A 22,967-nucleotide genomic window follows, 5' to 3' on the forward strand; every position below is an offset into this window, starting at 1 on the left:
AAAAAAAAAATTTCATGAAAAACAGTGGATCACTTGGTACAGAAATCTAGACCTCAGTGTAACGCTCAGGAGGTTAATATTAAAATTAGGCAGATTTTTGTGTTTTTTTATTTAAACAAGAATGCATAAATCAAAAATACTGAAAATGCAATAATTCTGTGTACTGTATACTACTATATTTTCCTAAAACACCTCTCTAGTGTAGTAAGTTTTAAAACAGTCAAACGTCACATACCTATAGATAAAGCCACATAAATATATTTTGTATTGGATTGGATACAGGACTTTGCATTGAATCCAACACAAAATATTTGAATTTCCTGCTACGACCCCCGTCGACGGGCGCACGCACCAACGTCATCATGAATCGCCGAGGGAGGCGTACGCGAACGCAGTGCGTTCTAATTCTTTCCAAATTCCATGCAAAAAGCGTTATAACGTTAAGCGTTTATATATATTTTTTTTTTTATATTATATAAGGATTTCTTTGTATTGGATTTAATACAGCTTTTTTGTATTGAATCCAATACAAAATTATTTGAATTTCCCGCCCCGCCTCCTGCCCGTACCGACTGCCCTGGGAAACCCCGGAGATCATCACTGCACACACTGGGAGAAGACAGAAGAGAAGACGTCTCCAGAGATGCTGCGGGGACAAGGCAAGTGTTTTTTTTCAGTTGTAATCTGATTGTCATACAATGTTGTATGACAATCAGATTGCACTGTAACGCTTTATCTATTTTAAGCCAGGTTCGGGGTAAACGCTTTCAGCAAGTTTTCTTACCCCGAACCAGGCTCGGGGTAACCGCCCAGGTGGTTAAAGCAGAGGTAAACAAAAACAATTGTGTGCAGGCAGATTTTTATTGCAGAAGGGACATGCCATATCCCTTCTGCAACAAACAAAGCAAACTTACCTGCTTGCTCATAATCTTCTATTGAAAGTACACTGCTGTAACTGGGTATCAGGAATAAATGAACGCCTATGCAAATGTGTGGCATTAATCATCTTGATTGGCTTGCCTGGAATGATTAAAGATCTGAACCCAGAAGACCAGGTGAAGGTGCTGGCATCTTATCTATGCTGTGTTCCTGGTTCAGATACAGCAGTCCCTTGATTAAATATGCCCCTTCACCAAAGTACAATATAGGGTGTGCTGAACTATACTGCTGTGTATTTCCACAAAGGACACCATAGATTAGAGTGTCACATACATCAAGGACCACATAGTTAAGGATGGAAAACCTCTTTAGCAGATAATGACCTGCCCGAACAACCCTTTGTCATTCTAAAAACAATCTTTTCAAAGGACTTTATTTGGTACTGACCCATGACCTCACATTACCTTTGTTTCCCATTCCTTATGATAAATCTCCACTTCTCTCTCACAAAATTCAAGAAATGTGCACAAGAACTCGAGGATGAACATACCCGTCATATGCTCCACTGACAATTCTCTTGTTGTCAAAACGAATGCACCGAACCAGTTCTTCATGTCCCTCCAGAACTCGTAAACAAGCTCCACACTCAATATCCCATAGTCTGAAAGACAAGAAAGCCTCCACATGAAATATAACGCATCATCCTAAAATCACCTAAAGCGTTAAAGTATCCAATATTGCATGTGTACTGATATTGTGGTAGGGGGAGAGCGATCACCTACCAGCTATTTTACCAAACAAAATTATAAGTGGATCCAAAGTCGGCAATTTATCCACAAGTGAATTAACAAGAGAAAGAATTAGGTATTTTTAGAAAAAGAATCTTGAGCTAACAGACTTCCACATGCTTTGCCCCGTTTTTACCCTACTAATATACATACTGATCGGAAGTCCATAACGCCCAAAATAACTAAGTGGGTACATAAACATCTCTAGACTGACAAGCTTACAAAGGACAGACTATGGCAGTAGAAAACCAGCCTGAAATCCAAGCCCGTTAGCTACACACAAAAATGGAGGTTACAGTGCTCATAGGAATTACCAAATGTATATATTAGAAAAACACTGGCTGGTCCCATTTTGTGCTACCAAAAACAGTATTACTCTGCCACATTCTATTAACAGCTGACATGTCAAAAGGTAAAGTATGGAAGCTTCACTGTCTACTGTATAGGTTTCCAGAATGGATTAGGATTTAAAGAGGTATTAATTGGATGAAACAATTTTCATCTATAAGTTTAGAGTTTCAATGTTATCACATAGTAACATTAACCAAGAGCCTGTAATTAGCACCCCATGGATACTGAGGAATTGGTTGTGCTCTTTATACTAGGGGAATCTGTGGACATCAAGTTATCTCCTTCAGATATTCAAAAGATCTAATTTTCTGACTGGTACCCCCAGCACAACTCAACAAGTGACCCTGGATTTTGTCAGGCCTCTTTGGGCAAGGCATGGCCATCCTATGATCGGGTCAGGTTTAGAAATCAATGTTTTTTTCCTTCAAAATACCGCTTTCGGATCAGCTATATAACCCTTTATGTCTGTACACAAATACAGACTTACATAAAACTTACTGCTTATCCAAAGCTATTACAAAAGTTGTTTTATTCGCTTTTGTTCTGTGGCGCTGTTTATCTCCATGCAGATTTTCCCATTCATCATCCAGCACAATCAACTGCCTCACTGTTCATTATTGACCGTGTAGTTTCTCTTCGCTTAGATATTGAGTATGAAATAACAGCTCCCGCAAGAAATGTATTGGCTGCTTCCCAGTAAAGATTCAAACTTTTTTCCTGCTGTGTTATTAATAATTGGACATAACTCCCACTGTTGACAAAAGTAGGATATAAAATCTTTATTCTTCAGCAACATGGGATTAAAAGGCCCAGAAAGAGAGCTAGTAGATGGAACTGTGACAGCTATAAAAAATGGTGTCTAGAGCAAAGAAGGTAATGTATCGTGTGTACAGATAAATACGCCAAATACTAAATAATCTTATTATCAAAGCATTTTAGAGGATTATCAATCAGGTAACTGTACAGCTATGTTGCGGAACTTTCAAGGTTTCTACTTTCATCCAAAAAACTATAATTCTTTGTGCAGTCATCTGAGATAAAACATGACTAGAAGAATGTACTACTTTTTCAGAGGTACTCTGTAGTTCAGCAGGGAAGAACGAAGGCAAGGCTGGCAGCACTGCTTAGAATTTCAGCACTGCAGAGGCAGCATTGTCAGGTCATTACTGGTAGTATGAGTTCACTTGCAGGATCATCAGTTATTGGTCTGCACAGGAAATGTTTTGGCACTGCTGAGACATATTGGCAATATAGTTTTACAACAAATGCTAACACGATGCAAACAGGAAGAGTCACACCATTGTTCTTTGTTTTGAAAGCAGGTGAAGTGAAATTAGTGCCAAGAGTGGATCTTCTGAAATTAAGTTTTTCAGCATATCAAATAGAGTAGTGCAACATCTGGGAACCATCAATGTCCCTTAAGCTACGTACGCACGTCAGATTTTTATCGCCCGATAATCGGCATCGGCCAACGACCGACCTGCCGGATCCACGGACGATGGACGACAGCCGATCCTAATGAAAGGGAAGGGGAGAGCGCGCAGCAGGGTGCCGCTCCGTCGCTCTCCCCCTCCCCTCTCCATAGAGCATGAACGGTGCTGTATGTACAGCACCGTTCATGCATCGTGCACTCCCTTGTCGTTGGAAAGGAATTTTCACGACAAAAATTGGAAGTGTGTACGCAGCTTTAATCAGGGGGCTTTGTATGATAAAGTTAATCCTGGTGGTTTCCAAACAATGCATTGCTCAAACAAAAAAAAAAAGGAGCAATAAGATTTCAGAAGTCCTAGTCAGTTGGCAATATACTTTTTGTCCATTCAGCTGTTGGTGCAGCACCCGAAAGAATGGTGGTTACTGGTTTGGTGTGCAATAGAGAAATAAAATGAATCTGTATATTGACATTACTTTTGACCAGATTAAATGCTTATTGTCAGGAGTACCACCACCTGACAATTATAAATGAAAAACTAAAGCAAGGGGCCTATAAAACGTAAATTAATTTTGCAATTGTATCCGTTTGCCTTCTTTAAATATCTTGTATTCCCGGCATTTATGTTTGTCCAATGTGTACCACCAAATTAGTGTTGAAACTGCTTGATGGTAGACATTCCCCCAGCATTTACCATGTTACAGGACTAAACCTAAAATGGGACTGCATTAATAGATAATGCAATTTAGCTCACTTTACAAACATTACAATTACCTTATGGTATTATCTGAAGAGCCACTGACCACCAGTCTGTCCCGATACTGCAGACAGGCAATGCCTCGTTTGTGACCATTTAGCGTACGCACAAATTCACATGTACTCGTGTTCCATACCTGGTGAAAAGAAAGTGAGCTCTACTAAAACACAAAGGATAACAAATCAGAAATAAACTGCATATTGGTATAGCTGTACGCTTGTATTCGTAGAGGCTAAACCTACCTAAAGATAGTATCTACCTGTACATTTGAGTAAAGAAATGTAGAATAGCTTGTTTCTAGCAGATGAAAAGGTGTTGCTGTCAGAACTCCTGGCTGGGTTTCCAGCTTTATTCCCCTGTTGTGGCCTTTCACAGTTGCAAGTGTCACGATCTACCTTCAAAGTAATAAATAGAGATCTTTCTGCTAGAGCCTCCAAGAGACTAAGCTTTGTTGAAAATCTCTACTTGTTTTTGAAATAGAGGGCTACTTTTACTGCCTCTTGCACTTTTTAAAACGACATCTGTCATATGAAAATTGTACAAAAAGGAATACTTCCCTTTGTAGCTAGCAGGTGAGCATTACAATGATACAAATTGGAGTAAATTAAGTGAATTGTGTCAGTGTGTTCACTATATCACTCATATGTGGATCATACTTTGGGTCATATGTACTACATATAGCATCACTTAAAACCTAATAAATTATATTCTTATTTAATCTTTTACCAAACCCTGGTTTAGCCCTAATCCGTTGTAAATAAATGTTTCCTCTTTAGAAATTTTATTGTCGCTTTTCTGGTTGTATTTTCACCACTATTACATTTTTCAGTACTAATGAAATCAAGGTCTTAAAAAGGTCAAAGTACACCCATAAATGCCATAGAAAAAAAAATAAAAACATTACTACAAAAAAACCTAGCTTTTTGTTCACAGGTTCCAAAAAAAATAAAAGTTTTGGGGAAAAATTGCATGTTATGTAATAAAGTTATCACCAGATAAACAGGCCCACATTTATAAAAAGGACAGGGGGGCTTACCTTAATAGTTCGGTCACCAGAGGCAGAGACAATGTACTTGTCATCAAAATCCACCACATTTACAGCAGCCCTGTGACCCACTAGAACCCTCCTCAGGGTGATGTCTGTGGCAGAGGCCATGTCCCATACTGCAATGGAGCGATCTTTGGAGCAGGTGACCATCATTCCGTTATTAAATCGCAAATGTAACACAGCCTCGCAATGGTGAATTAGCGTATTGAGCATCTCTCCTGTGTTTACATCCCAAACCCTGCAATAAAAGGAATCTGGTCAGAAACTCAATGCAAGAGTCACACCTAAAATAAAAGCTTCTGTCACCTGATTCTATCATTGTTCCTTTTACAAAGAATTTTAACCTCAGTCAGGTTTTTATTTAAATGATGTCTACATCCTGTTGCAGATATTTCTGTACCGAAGTAAAAACAAAAAGTGTCAAAGTTACGGATAATCTTGGATAGGTCACTATTGGAAGGCTTCCTTTTACCCCCTGTAATCACAAATACAAATAAAGAGGGCAATTTTCCCCAACAGAAACTGACTGTTCCAACCACAGCTTTAAACAGTTGAATTGGAGCAGTTGAGAATTCAGTACAAAAGTGGTTGGGAATCACTTTCATTCATTCACATTCTGCTGCCTGCAGTTGTGTTTATGTGGCAGTGGATTGTGGCACAGTTCTTGAAATCGACAAGCTTCAGGTTGGGTGGTTTCTTTTCCTCCTCTGGGGAAAATGTGATGGCAAAACCTTAACCTGTGGTGCAGTTTGCCGCTCCTGGGCACATAGCTCTAATGGGCTATGTGGTTTGAAGTGGCTTACCATACAGTTTGCAGTTACAGGTATGAAAGGGATAGAACTCTTTAATACTTTAAACTAGAAAAACAAAACAAAAGTATGGCTAGAAATATACCACTGTACCACATTTCCATTCTTCCCAGTAATCAAAAAAATACACTGTAAAATGGGTTTATGGAAGATGACAACACCTGTTCTACACTGGCAAATGTAGGTCAACCGGCCTTTAAATAATAAATGTAAAAATTTCTAAAAAGGCTACATCACAAAAAGACACGTATACAATTCCATTTTTTAGTTTGGGGAAGCTGCCCTTTGTTCTAGCTTAACAGCCCCCCTGTGCACAAAGTTGTACTGTAAAGCATGGAGGTGGATCTCTGTTGTAGTTTGTGAGCTGCAGTGGCACTAGGAAACTGATGGCAAGATGATTGCAGAATGTTAACAGGAAATATTGGAGGACAATTTGCATTTAGCAGTAGTAGTTAAAGACTTTAAAATCAAGGGTACAAAAAGGTTACGACTGCTTTAGTGGCTAGAGTAGAAAAGTAAAGATGCTAGAGTGGTTATCAGTCTCCTGACCACAAAAATCACTGAATTTTTGAAGAACTAAAAGTAGCATCCAGGCCCCATCCATAATAGTCACAAGACTACATGTCATCATTTATACTAAAGGGGGCAATAGACAGTTTTAAATAGTAAGGGTATGTTAAAATTTCAAACAAGGACCCATGTCACTTTCCTTATTGCACAGCTTGGTTTAAAAGTGGTGCTATTCTGTGATGTTTAATTTGGAAACCATCAAAGTAAATGAAATGTGTTTTGTCTGATCCTTCAAGTTTTCTTTAAAGATTGGTGCACGTCTTACAAAAAGTGCCAGGGTATTTAAACTAAACACAACTGTAGCCACAATGATCCATTAAAACCTTTTAGCATACCAAACTTGTTATAAAAATGCCATCAATTTCAGCCGTTCCTCCACCCCATGGAAGACCGAACATTCTACACATAGCACAACAGTCTAACTTCTATTTCTTCATGGGAACATAGATTTTTTTTTTTTTCCCCTGAAGGGATGGTGGCATGAATAGTAAAGGTTTTATGATTGAAACAGCTCAAGTGTTTCTAAATCTGTGTTGGTGTTTTGTTATATGGCCAGTTTAAATTCAAATAGTGCTTAGCGGAGATGTTCCTTAAATATTTTATGCCATGAAGTATAGCAGAAGCAAGCCCAAATGTATCATTAATCCATTTATCCAAGACCTGGAATAATCCACTCTTACTCTGACACACAGGCCTTTATGAAAATTAGCTATGTAACCTGAAAATGCAGCAGGCATAATGTATTACAGGACAAGTATGACTTTGTGGACGGTGCCTAAAATATGAAGGAAAAAAAAAAAACAGATTACTCACTGCAGCTTATTGCTTTTGTGTCACTTATTTGAAATTTACTAGAAATTACACATTTTAAATTCAAGAAGTAAGGAAATTGATATGGTGAAAAGTCTAAAGCTTAGTATGCTGACTAGTCATTTTTTCAGCAATTGCACATCAGAGAAGCATTTCATCAAGAATAATGGTGATGTATTACATTACAGCCTTTTCTGAATAAACCATGCTGCATAATAACCAATTAGTTTCAAAACCTATTTAAAGGTGTACTCTAGACAAATGGAACAGATAAACAGGCCAATGTAGAACGTATCCTTTTCTCTGGTTGCTTCTGCGGTAAAGCTACATAATTGCAGATGTCCTTCTCTTCTCTATGGGTTTCTTCACTTCCCACCCTCTTACCATATACAGATTGCCTGTACGAAGGTTTTCAAAAAGCAAGATGTGTCAAACAAACTTTTACTGCAAATACGTCCTTAAGGACAAGAAATACTCAAAATGTTGCACATCTCTGGAGGATTCACCAGTCTGACCAGGTTTATTACTGCGATGATTACAAAGGTCTGGTGCCTTTGGACTACCGTATCTATATATTTGCCAGAACTTGGGCTACGTACACGTCCAATGGTTCTTGTCCGATAATTGGCTCCTAGTCAATATTGGACGAGAATTTGGCGTATGTACAGTGCCCGTCCTCCATCGTCCGAACGACCGCCCTGGCGGATCCACAGACGATGAACGATTGTAATGAAAGCAAAGGGGGAGAGAGCACAGCAGGGTGCCACTATGTCGTTCTCCCCCTCCCCTCTCCATAAAGTAGAACAGTGCTGTATGTACAGAACTCGTTCGTGCATCGTGCAGTCCTTAGTTACTGGAAAGGATCTTTCACGATCCTTATTGCAAATATTGCACGTGTGTACCCAGCCTTAAGTAACCAAAGAGGAAGTGAGAGATTACTGACTGATTAAGGGTTTGGTCATCTAGACAAAATAAAACACTGAATCATTTACCATAAAATATCCAGAAAAGAGACAGCAGGGTTTTTAATGGTCAAAAACACATAAAAGTGTGTATTAGTTCTAAAATGTAATTATTTCAAGCATAATCCATATTCATACTATACAACTGGTACAAATTTATACCTAGCAAGATACATTGCCTCATCTTATTATTTCTCATGAGATTTGGAGGTAGTATGTCTAGATAGATACCTCTCTGGTCGACATAGTTAACAGGAATTTAGAGTCACAAACGGTGCAGTTGAGTATAGCAAAAGCAGATTGTATGGAGGCATCACCTATACCAGTTATAAAACCCAACGTGTTTTACCCTATTTGGCTTCAGGGGTATGAGAAAAAACCGTAGAATGTTGCTAGTAAGAAATCAAAATATTTGCCAAAATTACTATAACAGGAGTATGGAGGTAAAATGTGTACAATTTCCATTTGTCACTGTAGCTATACAGAATGTCTTAAATATCTACATCATCCCCTCGATTTTACAATACCAAAAAAATTGGACTGGTGTTCTTTTTAGCCATTTTAACAATATGGCCATTTTTATCTATTGTCGACTTCCTCAAAGACTTTTCAAAGTTATATTCAAACAAAACTTTAAAAGGCAATAAAAAGCCTGCTACAACAATGTATGTATACTAACATTTGACAGAATAAAGGTCAACTAGAAAGAAATAAAACCAATTCATCTTTCCATCGTGGTCTTTTCTGAACTATAAAATAAGTTGGACAATTTGTACAGGTTCCTTCTGCAGTTTAAAAACATCTCAGTGACACAAATAAGCTAAGTGACAAATATGTGAAAGGATATGTTTGAAGAAACAAGCTTTAAAAGCTTGAGATTAGTCTACTGAAAGATATATATATAAATGCCTATATACCAACTACCTGACATTACTGACAAGTTAAATAGGTTTCCATTCTGTAGAAGTAAAACTATTGGTGCACAATATTGGCCAACACAATTTCAAAATTATATTCTATAAGACACAGTGGTAGGTTAGTCTTGTATTAGGGTCACATTAAAAATTGAAATTAGGTATATGGGGGTATATAGATATGTATGGGCGTGTAAAAGCATACCCATGCATTAGCATACAAATTTATTTTGGTGTAGAGGTTTAATTTTTGTTTATAATATAGTAGTGGATTTGAGAAGGGTATCTCCGGTGTATGGCAATATCTGCCCCCCTATGCCTCTACATGTCTCGCCACCTCATTATGTGAAGGGAGCTACATCTCATGGTTTTGGTAGCCAGTGGTTTTGTATATCTGTATATGTTTTACTTAATTAAATATATATTTTTTGTACTTGTATATATTTTATTTCTAATTAGGAATGCAATTTTTAATCAGGGAAAATTCCTCCTGAAGACGTGGACTAGATCCATGAAATGCATTGAGAATACTACAAGCATATATGTGTCTGCATGTCCTTTTGCAACACTGATTTTAATAAAATTAAAAGCTCTTTAAAAAAAATGTTTGTATTGTGAAAGGCTCAAAATTAAGTACGATGTAAACCTATTTGTATATAAAGACATATTCTTGCCAATAAAGTTCCCTAGGTTTTAGTTTAGAGAAATAAATACTTGCAGTTTTTGGGATGTGGCATGTATATATTGTAGCAATCTGTAGGATACCTTGTGTTAGCTTTTATGTTGAAGGAAAAACTATTGTTTGCAATAAATCAGAAGTAAAGTAGAAGGACTGACACCACATGCTTTTGAATTCAAATCTGTGTTGCCATGTCAAGAGGAAGACGAGCACACTTTGTCCATAAACAGTTATTGTCTTGTTTAAAAGGAATAAAAACATTGGTAAATGTGTATATACTTTGACACCTTAATATAAACATTTCCCATCAAAAAGCTTCATATTCATAAGCTTCTAATATTAAATATGCTCATTATGGGTTGCGTTCTGTCCCTTTAAAATATGTGTAAAAGGACTGGAAAGAAAAAACACAGGCTCCATACGTTTATTGCGCCATTAACATTAAAAGTCTCACGCTGCATTTTCAGTAAACCAACAGCAAGAAGCTACAGGGAAACTCACAATGCCTCTTCCACCTTACTGCTTTTTATTACATGGGCTCTCATCTCCTTAAAACTGATTGCAAAAAATAAGGGGAGAATGTAAAACGACTAATTACTGAAAAAAGACCCCACGCTGCCCAGGGGAAGGACACACAACATACACAATCATTCCACTCAAATGATCACATGCATTAGGAAACTGACATGCAATTTAATATTTACATAACAGCTATTCCAGTAAATACAAATTTTCCCCGTTTAGTTTTCGGTGCTTAACCGTATAGAAGTTAATTTCTTTTACATAAAAAAGGATTTAGTTATTCACAATACCATATTAATTTTTAAGATATAGGGTGTTACCATATACGACTGCAAATAGCCTACTGGGATTTTTCTGCTAAAAGTCTAACTGACAACTTATGAAACCGAATTGATGGCAACTTTGTGAAATTAAAATACAGCAGATATTATGTAATCTGAATTTGTGGAATGTTGGAGATGCTGCCTAATGGCACAAATGGTAAATATGAAACATTAAAAGGTTTTCATATTTAGGCGCCTATAGAATATTCTGTTTAAAATTATTATTTTCTAAGCTCGGGACAATAATTTGTTCTATATTACTAATAAAACCAGCTATAAATTAATCAAGCTATATGTAGTAGAGGAATATGGAGTTTAATGACCCTGAAATCATGATCTGTGCCTACTCGTACGGTTCCCTGTTCTGGGGGTTCCAATGAGGATGGCTTCCTGGAACCTGCGCAGTGATTTCAGGCTCCTGTAGATGTTAAGTCATCCACCTGTCTTGGCTCATGAGTCACCTTCAAATTGTACAAAGTACGAAAAAAATTAGCCTAAGAGTTATGTTTTGGAGAAGGGTATAAAGAACAATGCAGATACTAAAATGGATAACTAAATTGGGAGTCAAGTGCTACAAATGGCTTATCAACCACAGATCATGAATACTTCTGGGGGCCACAGTACTAGGTGGTATTTACGATTATACTACATTTACTTTGTCATGTTCTCTGCATTCTACATTACCTTGGAGATGGCCTTCGTTTTCAGTATTCCCTGTCCAATTCCTCTCATCTTTTCTGCACAGATAGTCTGTGCAAGAAAGTATAGACTTCCAACTATCAGTTTGTACTGCAAATCAGGGCATATATATTCTCCAGGATCTGGCAATATCCCAGAAGACTATAGTTTTTTTTTAGGGTGCACCATTATCTTGGACCAATTTGCACATTTGTAACTCGTAAATTGTGATTAAGATATATATATATAAAATTTGTGAATCAGTGCCTTCCTGAGACCCAAAGCTAGTGTACATTACCCTAGGTTTACAAGCATTTTTGTTTTTCTGAAAAGGCAAACACAGCATAGATAATGGTGGCTGAACTTTTCTAGCATTTACTGTTTAAAATATAGAAGATTGCCTTACAGTCCTTTGACAATTTCACTTTAGTGCCTCTACTCTTTTATCAAATTCCAAACATACAATCTCCATAAATGTAATTGTTGGCCAAGACCAACATAGTATTAGACATACCTTGTTCTAGTAATACATACCTGACTGTGGAGTCAGAAGACCCAGTAATGATAACTCGCTCATCATACTGCAGACACAGAACAGACCCTGTATGTCCCGTCAGCACTCGTTTACACTCCAATGTATTTTTATCCCATATCTAGGTCAATAAAAAGACCAAAAAGCCATTATGTTGGGTAACAAAACAAGAGGCATTACCGGAAAAAAGGTATTTTATGGTCAGTAGCAAGAAAACATTGCACTTCAGTTAAAGGGGAGACACAGGTTTTTGGTGCTACAAATTTTTTTACTTTAGAGAACCCTTATTTTGCACATTGAATTCATTGTAACTGGAACACAAAATATCTAAGAGCATTATAGATTTTCCAAAAATAAGTCTTCTCTGCAAACTCTAGAAAAAAAAAGTTGCAATATACTTTAGCCTTGACGATGATTAATATAAAACACAAAACGTGTTATACACATGCTTTAGTTAATGAATGCCAGAACGTGGCTTCAGTTCTTCTGTATGCATGCACATTCTGCTACAAGCAGCAGCTGAGAAAAACCTTTTTATGTTGCCTACGTTAAATAGCAGCCAAAAGTTAAACAATTCTTAAAGGACAAATAACATTCATACAAACATGTGCACGCTGTAAATTTTCTTAAACTAGGATTTGTGCTAAACCAGGATTACTACACGATCCCAAGAGGCACCTTATGATATAGAAGTCATTCCAAGCACTGAACCTCTTACATTTTCAAAGCTGCAGAATCATTCTGTGAATTAACAAATTATAGTTATGTGAAATTTTAAAGTACCTGTAATACAGTAGGAAAAAAACTACTGCTAAGCACCAATTAAATCCACACTGGTAACCGCATAAACCAGTTTAATTTCAGAAACACTTTGGAAAAAAAAAATTTTATGGGGACATCATACCTTCAACAGCCCTACACATGAATACAGGTCACATTTAGGTAGCCGAGTTTATGATTGTCGAAACATGGTTTGTTTTGGGTGCATTGTATAAAAAACAAAGCTATCTGGATACATCTTTAGTTGAATGTAACATTAAATGTGTGCAGAAACCCTTATCAAAGTATGAACAGTTAAATGAATATATCAAATAAACTGCACCAAAACTACAGGTGTAAAGCCTTATAGTGCCTGTGTAACCAGGCTATGGAGAAATAAATATTTGCATACCCTTAGCAAGCAGTAGAGGAGCTTTAACACAAGCCATTACTGACTAGGATACTATGAAGGTAAAATTCTCGATGATAACATTCTAGTGCAATAGAAACAAAAAAATAACATTTTGTCCCTTCATTAAGAATGCATTTCTACATAACACTTATAGCTGCAAAACGTAATGAGGGCTTGTTTTACGTTTCTTTTACTGGTTGATCAGGACATGTAAATACTTTATAGTGTGCATAGTCTGAGAACAGGTTAACTAAACACATTCTGGGAAAAATCACCCTAATAAGTCCTGATGCAGGACTTTATTGTAGCAAAAACAGGGACACAGGCGTAATACCTGTCCATTAGTCATCACACTGTCCAATGTCCTACAGCTAAACAGGGTATTCAAAAGTTTGTTTCTTGAAAGGCTATTACTATAGGAAAATATGAAAATTTTTAGAATGAGAAACCATTTCCTGGAACACAAAGAAACCCTTATCACATCTCTTGAATATGCCTTTCATTCCATCAAGTGAAAACAATACAACTAGACATTTTATTAACAGAGGTTCAAAATGAATGGTTTATCCAATACCTTGCTTTTTTTTTGCCAAGTTCTGACAACAAACTAATGCACGCCCGTGTAATCACCAATTGTCGATTTACAACTGAAGTACATTAAAACAAAACACAAAGTCCTCCAAAAGAATTTACCTTGATGGTATTATCTCTGAGACCACTCACTATCTTCTGGTCATCGTATTGTAAACAGTAAACACCTTTGCTGGTTTCACTCCGACAATGAATTCTCTGTAAACTGTGTCGGCCACACCGCCAATTTGATTCTATTGTCTTGTAATAGGGGAAAAACAGACAATATGAGAATATACATCAGCAAATCTGTCCACATTCAGGACTATAAATGCAATATCACACCTCTATGTCCTGGATGATTTTAGGATAAAGTGCCCTGTAGAAAGAGTTGGGTGGTGTCTTTCCTTCTGGAGGCTTGTTCTTAAATAAATACTGTCCCCTAAAAGACAAAAGAAAGATGTTAAAAACATTCTGATTAAGGCAAGAAGTCATGCCATTTCTGTTTAGGACTTGTTTTTCTCCCTGGAAATAACCAAGTTTACCTAACCATTTTATTGGCGCACCTAATCAGCCTGTGACATTCCAGGCTGAACTAAATGGTGTCAGATGATACACACCAAATCAAAAATTACACACAAGCCCCCAAAACGTTTTAAATATATACTATAGGCGAGGATAAAAATTGTACAATATAGTAGTCATTTAGACAAGCCTCAAGTCAAGGGAGAGATGTCATACCTACCAGGAGCCAACAGTATCACCTTGGTGCTTGGGAGTTGTCAAGATATATAATCAAAAAGAAAAAGACATTTGTCAAATGTAAGCTTCTAACTATAGGGCAAAAAATCATTTTCGGTTTTGGATACAATAAATCGAAGTTTACAACCCCTGCAAGTTTATTTTTGCTAACCGTTTCCTATTGGGGAGCATCAATTTCACTTGTATTCCTTCAGTGGGACTTGAATTCCCCTTGTGCGAGTTATTGAAGCAGGTGCTTTACCTAAAGCTAATTTGGTGGCAATTGCACACTTTGGCTTTTCTTTAACAGTCAGACCCTATAAAAAATGAAAACTGATAGTAATAGAAATTTAATGCATTTGAATATTTCTCTATTCTATTCTTTCAGCTTTGGAAGAACAATGTAAGGGAAACCCATACATTATGAATACATAGGCCATCATGGCAGACCTCTCCATCTAGAAAGGTTATTAGTCTAGCTGACACGTTGATCAGCAATCGCACTGGTTTAGAACAAGTGAGCCGATAGAAGTTTTGGCTTGGTCAGGATATACAGAATGTATTAAAGGCAGATTTACTATAACAGGTTTATAGGGAAAAAAATTGTTTTTTTCAGCACACTGTTTGCATTTCATACATGAAGTTCTAAAACAAATTCAGGACTATTGATTTAATATATGGTGCTTAATAGCCGATTACAAAAGCATTAAGACTTGCATGAATATTCCAATTTGTTCAGCTTTGCAAGAAAGCAGCCATATAACATGCCTGTCATAACTCCCCAATACAAGCTTAATATTATCAAAGTGCTCGCTTCAGTCAAATTTTTCATTTAGTAAAAGTATTACAAGTATCACTTAAGATGAACACATATTTGGCTAGAACACACATCGAAGAAATGCCTGTTGATATAGTAAGCTCATTTTACATAATCTTTTTACCCATATTAAAACATCTAAATCTGTGTACTGCCAGAAGATCCTGGTGAGACCCAAAGCCCTAAAGATTAATTGGGTACACAGCCAGTACCTTCCATATAAAAGAAAATACAATTTTCATTACAAAGCAAGAGATGACATGGATTACCACTCCATACAATTAGACAGGCCCAGATTAGATGAAGTGATATGTTTTTTTTATTCCAAATTCTTAGATACTCTAGTGAAGAAAACATTTTTACTGGTCCTTTAAACAATTTTGTAGAGTGCTCAAGGGTGACAAGACTCTCATGCAATAAATAAAATAGTTATGTCAATGCAATTCTTTGTGTACTGGAGCACATCATGTAACATGTCAGAATGTTACACATTTAAAACACTAAACCCAGTTCTTCTGTAACACGAACACTCGGTGGATAGAAATTTTGTCCTTGCAGTTCTAGGTTCAATGCTTGGCTAGGACACTTTGTGCAAGGAGTGGGTATGTTCTCTGTTTCTGCATGTTTTTTTTTTTTCTTCCCAGGCAAATCAGTTTCCTCCCACATCCAAAAAAACATGTAGTTAGGTTAACTGTCTTTCTCTCAAAATTACATTATTACGTGTTATTGTATGACTATTAGGGACAGTTATGATATGATATATGGACTTTGTGAAGCACTGTGTAATATGCAGGCACTATTTTAATACAAGATATTAATACTACTAAAAGCAATTATGAAGCACTCTTGGATACCAACCACCAAGCATTGTGATAAAACAAAATAGTTATGACATTAACGAGTTGGTGCAGCTCCAACCTTGGAATTTGACCAACAAAATTAGGCAACTTTCCCAGAGGTCAACAGTATCATCAAGCTAAAAGTATAATGGAGAAAGAAACCCCTCACAAACCTTTACGAGTCATCATTATACATTGCAATGAATTAAAATTTTGTTGGATTCCTACCCTTTCCCCTCTGACTTAAGGGTTGTTTCACCATGCCATTCCAGACTGAATCTTCAATGATACGATCTGTTAACTACAACCATCTGAGCAAATGTAAATGTTCCAACAAGCAAAGCTGCAGTATCTGCATCCCTTATGGTGTATCTCAACTACCTAAACTCCTGTTGCAGGGGAGGTCTTACATTTTCTGAAATGTCTGCACTAAGAAAAAAAGTAAAATGTGTGATCTTATCACAAAAAGCAGTAAATGAGATTTCAGGGAGCATGGCAATGGCATACAGAAAGCTTTCAGGTTGCTATATTACATTTAATTTTTTAAGTTTCAGAAACTTACAGATTGGCTGCAGATTGGTATGTTAAATATCAAAATGGATTTTTTGCCTTTTTACACAAACCGATGAAAAAAGGGGAGCAGAGAGTTAAAATCTCTCAAGCAAATCTGAAGAGGGTAAAGGTGGAAGGAATGGCAATTCCATTTCTCTGCCAGACTTCTGGGCTTAATTTGAAATATGGTAAGGGCAGTGTCAGTGTGGTAGAACCACAGAACACGTCTTCATGGTACCTTCTAGTTTAAGGACACCAGTTAAGGTGGCCTGGCTATTTTACAGTTCACCAGTGAACCTAAACATGTCCCAACTGGGAGGACAGCTTGGGGACAACCTACACAGCTGCCTAGGAGAAAACCCCACTGCCATTAACTGGAATTCTAGCTGAGCCAATGTGCTCACCTGGTTTGTTCACTACAGGATTAGGCAGCTGGATATTAATTTAGATAATGTAGCAAAAAGGAAAATCGCAAATAAACCCTTTATATAACCAGATGCCCAAGAGAACGCATCAACTGTATATATTGGGCCACAGCTGTCCAGCTTACACAATGATTTGTGCAGATTGTAAGTGTTCAGAAAACTTTGGGAAAGACACCTATAAAGTTTAAGATCATGAGCCCTTGAAATAAAGTTTACAGAAGTATGGCCACCTTTATAGTTTTGCAGGAGGGTCCCATGGCATATTCTTTTAGACCCAGTTTAAGGGTATTGCTCCTGTGCAGCACATGCCTTGTATTATTTTATTGCTAACAGGAAAACTAATGATTATTATATCTCAATAGTCAATGGCAAAACATGATGACAATTCTAAAAGGATTGGGGTTGATTTACAAAAGAAAATATAGGACAATTCACTTAGACTTAACTGTCCCAAAAAAAGGAAAATTTTTCTTAACTCTTTAAACACAACACTGCAATAAGATGAAGCTTAGCTGATTTCAATCAACAATTTTCCTGCACAGGACTGCAGGAGAACTTTCACTTTGCAAAGAATACCCAAAATGATAATTTCAGCTATATACCAGTCTAGCAAATCAACCTTCTTGTGCCTTAACAAAAATGTCTATCTTTGTCCATTAGGAACAGCAAGCAGATTATCCTTTCTGTGCTTATTGATACACAGAAAATAAAAATGTGTTTACTATAAACAAAAAGAAAAGGAACTTTAATCAGGAGAGAGTGACAGGGCCGGTATGTTGCACCTTTAAATCTGACAAACCTAAAAGGCAAACCAGAAAGAAAAAAAAAATATATATAAAAAAAATGCACTGAGCTTTAGATTTTTACAACTTTAAAGCAATGGATTATGCATTTAATGTATACTTCACTTTAGAGGACTCAGAAAACCCCATAACAATACAAGATTACAGAGTTAGGAAGTGCTGAATTGAGGCCGAGTAGGTTTTTCAAGTTCCTCTTTCCTAAAGTGGCTCCGACTTGAAAAATAGGAATGATTATTGAGTTAGAAGATCACAAAAGATGGTCTGATGCAAATTTTCTCATTCATATTTACACAGGCTATTCTAAAGAGCTGACTGCTTTGTGGTTCCAGGAGACAGGTAATAGGGCTCCATGGGCTCATAAGACAGAAGCAGCAGTTTAACGTTGGCAGATTCAGGAACGCTTATTCTCTTTTTCTGGAAGTACAGCTTAATACTCCACTAGGACAGTATGATTTGTATCTTACAAATGTGTGCATGAAGTTAACATTCTGTAGAACAAGAAATACAAAACAGTTATAAAGAAATGTGGTGCATTGATTTATGAAATGGTGCTGCTCTATGGTGGATCCCAGCCCAAATATATAGTGCCGCAGCAATGATATGAACAATATGTCCTTCATATCATTGAACAATATGTTCTTCATATCATTGGTCTAAGTGCAAATATTTGCTATGTTTTTGTGAAGATTATTCATTGAAGGTTTGGGATTAGAAGGTTAAGGTAAAGGGTGGATTTGGGTTATTGAATGGTTTTAGAGTTATGATTGCTTTTAGTAACCAATGGCTTAAATTCAGGTTATGTTAAAGCCATTATTTCATATATAAAACCTCTTGAAATGAATATTTAGCAACCTAATACTTTAGCTGGTCAAGTATGTTTAGATTAAGGAATGTCACTGCCGGGACCAAAACATGGTAGCAAAATCACACTACTAGCCTCTACACCAATCAGTGTTCTTGGACCTTAATGTAAGGAACCTTTTTTATGGGCAATGCAGAATCAATATGGCTAGCATTTTATGAATGGCATGTACAATACAGACGTACTATGAAGTGTACCCTACAGAGTACAGCAATAGGTAAATAAGTCATAGGGGACAGGGGGAATGGAGAATGTCAGAGAGGGGCCAGAATGAATAAAGCTCTCCAAGGCTGGTGAACATAGATCATGTGTGTACCTATGTGATCTGATAAACCAGGAACGGAATTCTTAGTCAATTGAAATTTAGCAAGCGTTTTCAATCCTAGCCCAAATCCATTCGAAGGTTTCCCGGTAAAATCTTCCTACTTCATCACTTAACATGTTATCGGGAAATCAAAAGTTTAACCTTTGTTTTTATGCAATTTGGTCCTTGGATTTAGGTAAAGGGAAACAGCTGCTTACAGTCCGTGTTTTCCCCGGCCTTTTTTAGCTGGATGCACCACCCGGCACTTTTTCGTAACATGGCTGTTTTTTGGGCGATTACTGAAGAGATGGGTCATAATACAGGGGCTGTCAACCACCTACAATTTCTTCCTACCCAGCTTAAAAGTTCTGGGTTAAACAATGCTTACAGAACAAATCTTAATTTTCTTTTAGACTTATAAGCAGAAAATTAACCCCCCTAGCAGTAATCCCGAGTGTGACTGGCGGTGGATTTTATTTGCAAAATGTGGTAATACTCGGGGTCGCTTTAAGCTAAGAAAAAACCCACTTACCTTGCTCCGTTGTCATCCGTCATTGTCCTTCTGATCCCTGCAGGTCCTGAGGACATGTCTTCTTCCTCCGGTCTCCAAGCACGAAGTGAAGAGCCAAGATTTAAGGGGGTTTTCAGTACCGTCGGTGCGGCTGCCAGTTCGTGCACCGTTTGTGTGGGCGGAGCGGCAAGAAATTCAAATAATTTTGTATTGGATTCAATACAAAATAGCTGTATTGAGTCCAATACAAAGAAATTGTGTATATATATATATATATATATATATATGCGCTACTGTACAATTATATACCATTTTTAACAGATTTAAAAAGTTTATTAAATTAATTACATTTCTTAACTATTGGACATATTTTGGGGGGTTATGTCTAAGAATTCTAGCCTACAATGTAAAATAAATTTCCATGCAAAAAAATTGTAATGCTTTTTGCATGGAAATTTAGACAGAATTAGACGGCTAGGGGGTAAAGGAAGTTCAGAAGCAGGGCACCAACAAAATGGGACATGTTCATGGGTCTGCACTTACCATCCTCTCCTCTCTGCCAGTCCTCTCCACAATGAGTCTGTCCTGACCATCCTCTCTATGAGCTTCTTCCACAACATGCCATCTGAGGTCACCCTGTACCACTCTTTGCACACAAGTTCTGCTGAACACAGTGATTTGGCATCCAGGTAGGACAGAATATTTTCCGCTATGTGATCCAGTCCACGCGCTAGAAAAGAAACATTAACAAAATAAGACAGAAATCAGAAGACTACAGTTTTATAAAATTGCTTTCTTGCCCTCATTCCAGCAGACAAACTTTACTCCGATTCATTTGTTACAAGAATTTTATAAAACTTTCTCACTGAATCAAAACCAAACACCAAGTTTTAAAATGTCCCAGCTTGTTTAGTTATGCATGTAAAGTAAATAGTACATATGGCCAATTATATAGTTTATGGTTCTTTAACTGCATTATATGTGCATTGATCAGTCAGGTCAGTTGATTTCTCAGAAAGTAGGGAGTGGAAGCAATGTTTCCACAGTTATTAGTAAAAGGAAGTGAGCATTCATGGTATTTGAAGAGGGGCCCCTGGTCCTAACATAAGCCATTTGGGACCTAAGTGATGTTACCAGGACTTGCCTAAAGCTTACAAAAATCTCCTTAGAAGGACAAAATAGAAACACAAACAACATTGAAGGCTTGTTCTCAAGAATACAGGTTCCACAACTTTAATTCGCGTCTTTGCAACATTAAGATCTCCTGTCCTTGTTTGTTTCAGATTAGCAGCATACCAAGTAGTAAATATAACATTTGTTTTAAGTCAATAACTCTGATAGCTAGAAGGACCAGAAAATGAGAACTTTTAAAAAATTACCTTTAAAACTAGTCAGCAGGGCTTTCTCCTATTTGACAGGTCTTAAAATAGTCCATTTGCCTATTTAGGACAGTGGCAGTCTCTTTAAAGGTTGGAATCCCTTCTATTAAATATCCCTTACATTGTCTCTACTTTTTCGGTTTCAGTCAATAGAAAACCCCAATGAGGATGGGGCAACATGCAACCACCCTCATGAAGCCTGGTAGCCAATGGGCTAGACCAAAACAGTCACATGATGTTACTACATTCTAGTACAATCCAAAAACTAGAATGTGCAGTGACCGCAACAGGAAGGAACTTCAGAGAAACAATACTAGAGTATACCTGTTGCAGTGTTCTCCCCACCCCCTTTAGCTAAACACACTAGCCAAAACGTTCCAGTAACAACCCAGCTGTTTTTGGGAGGATGCTGAAAAATGGGGTCACAAAACATACCAGTTGGCTACAGCTTTTTTCCCCCTCACACAAAAAAATCTGGTGAAAATGCTGCTGTTCATTTAGCAGAAACTAAGATTAAGTGATTGATATTTTATTTTTGTGATCCAGTCTTGCAAAAAATTATTTCTTTGCATAAATGAGATCAGGGCCAGGTAAAAAACATTGCTGTGGATTAACTGTACATTTGATTGTCTTGTTTAAAATGTCAGTAAGTTTTCCAGTATTTAAATTTAATTGAGCCATGAAAAAAATAAAGTAAAAAAAAAAAAAATGAATTAAAAAAAAAAAAATCAGCAGAATAGTATTTGAGAGGGGGGGAAAAGGATTTCTGAAAAGAAAAAAAGCTGTAATGGATATTATATGCAAAGATTATCCCTTTGATCTGCAGATGAACGAAAATGAGTAAATACAAACATAACACATTTTTAAAGCAGGTGCTGTTGCAATTACACAGCAATACCCAGCTGTCAAAATGACAGCACAGAATTGCTGGGAAATGTGAGGGGCATAATAGTACTGTGGAAGAACGGAGTACTACACACACTTTAATAAGTTTATGTGTAGCCATAGGCTTGATTCATTCAAATGCTCCAAGTCTGGAAAAGAGACCATCGTGGGGGAACCTTGGTGATCCAGCAAACCCAGAATTTATCTGCTCTAGGATTGAAGACAACATTTGCCTACTAAGCAAATAATTTAAGAAATCTATTCCAAGTTTGTTAGATCACCCAGGATTTCCGATGATCTTTATTAGTCACCCATTTTGAAGAGCTTTAATTATTCAGGCCCTGTGAGTCTACCAACATGTCATAACTAAGCAGGTCCAAAACCAGAAAATACTGATCCCATGAAGCATTCCCTGTTCAAACACAGAATATTCTTACACAGTTATTTATATAGCGCCATCATATTACGCAGCGCTGTACAAAGTCCATAGTTGTGTCACTAACTGTCCCTCAGAGGAGCTCACAATCTAATTTCCCTACCATAGTCATTTGTGATTAATGTAGTCTAAGGTCAATTGTTAGGGAGAAGCCAATTAACCTAAATTCATGTTTTTGGGATGTGGGAGGAAACCGGAGTACCCGGAGGAAACCCACGGAGACACGGGGAGAACCTGCAAACTCCATGCAGATAATGTCCTGGCTGGGGATCGAACCTGGGACCTAGCGCTGCAAAGGCCGGAGTGCTAACCCCTGAGCCACCGTGATAATCAAGCTGATTGCTGACACTCTCTATTCAAAGACATTTTTACACCTCTAAGAACTGAAATAGGAAAAGATGAGAGCATTAGATCAATTTTGAGGTTTTGGAATTAAACTGAAACTCTCTAAAGCAAAGCACAAACCATTCAGTACAAACAATAGTATCCCTGATGTAATCAGCAGTCAGTGTTTACTGAAACTACTATGATTGCCTCAATTACTGTATTTTTCTGCCACATCCGATTTGTTAATTGTGTATGAAAATAAACAGTTGATGTACAGCTACACAGATGCACTCT

The 22,967-nt window shown here is 37.2% G+C and overlaps 1 protein-coding gene across 5 annotated transcripts in view; it reads right to left on the reverse strand.

The window, feature by feature from the left end:
• BTRC (beta-transducin repeat containing E3 ubiquitin protein ligase) overlaps positions 1-22,967 on the reverse strand; it is a 104,186-nt gene that overhangs the window by 13,184 nt on the left and 68,035 nt on the right. For 4 of the 5 annotated variants that reach the window (XM_072424999.1, XM_072425000.1, XM_072424998.1 and 1 more), the window contains exons 5-11: positions 20,190-20,376; positions 14,138-14,234; positions 13,916-14,053; positions 12,054-12,172; positions 5,241-5,490; positions 4,222-4,340; positions 1,430-1,540 (exon numbers count right to left, since the gene is read on the reverse strand). In XM_072424999.1, the coding sequence (XP_072281100.1) occupies positions 1,430-1,540; positions 4,222-4,340; positions 5,241-5,490; positions 12,054-12,172; positions 13,916-14,053; positions 14,138-14,234; positions 20,190-20,376 (1,021 nt within the window). Of the gene's footprint in view, positions 1-1,429; positions 1,541-2,516; positions 2,770-4,221; positions 4,341-5,240; positions 5,491-12,053; positions 12,173-13,915; positions 14,054-14,137; positions 14,235-20,189; positions 20,377-22,967 lie in introns of those variants that run through there. The other variant, XR_011922571.1, reaches the window with a different exon arrangement.

This window comes from Pyxicephalus adspersus, chromosome 10, assembly GCF_032062135.1.
Source record: "Pyxicephalus adspersus chromosome 10, UCB_Pads_2.0, whole genome shotgun sequence".
NCBI lineage: Eukaryota > Metazoa > Chordata > Amphibia > Anura > Pyxicephalidae > Pyxicephalus > Pyxicephalus adspersus.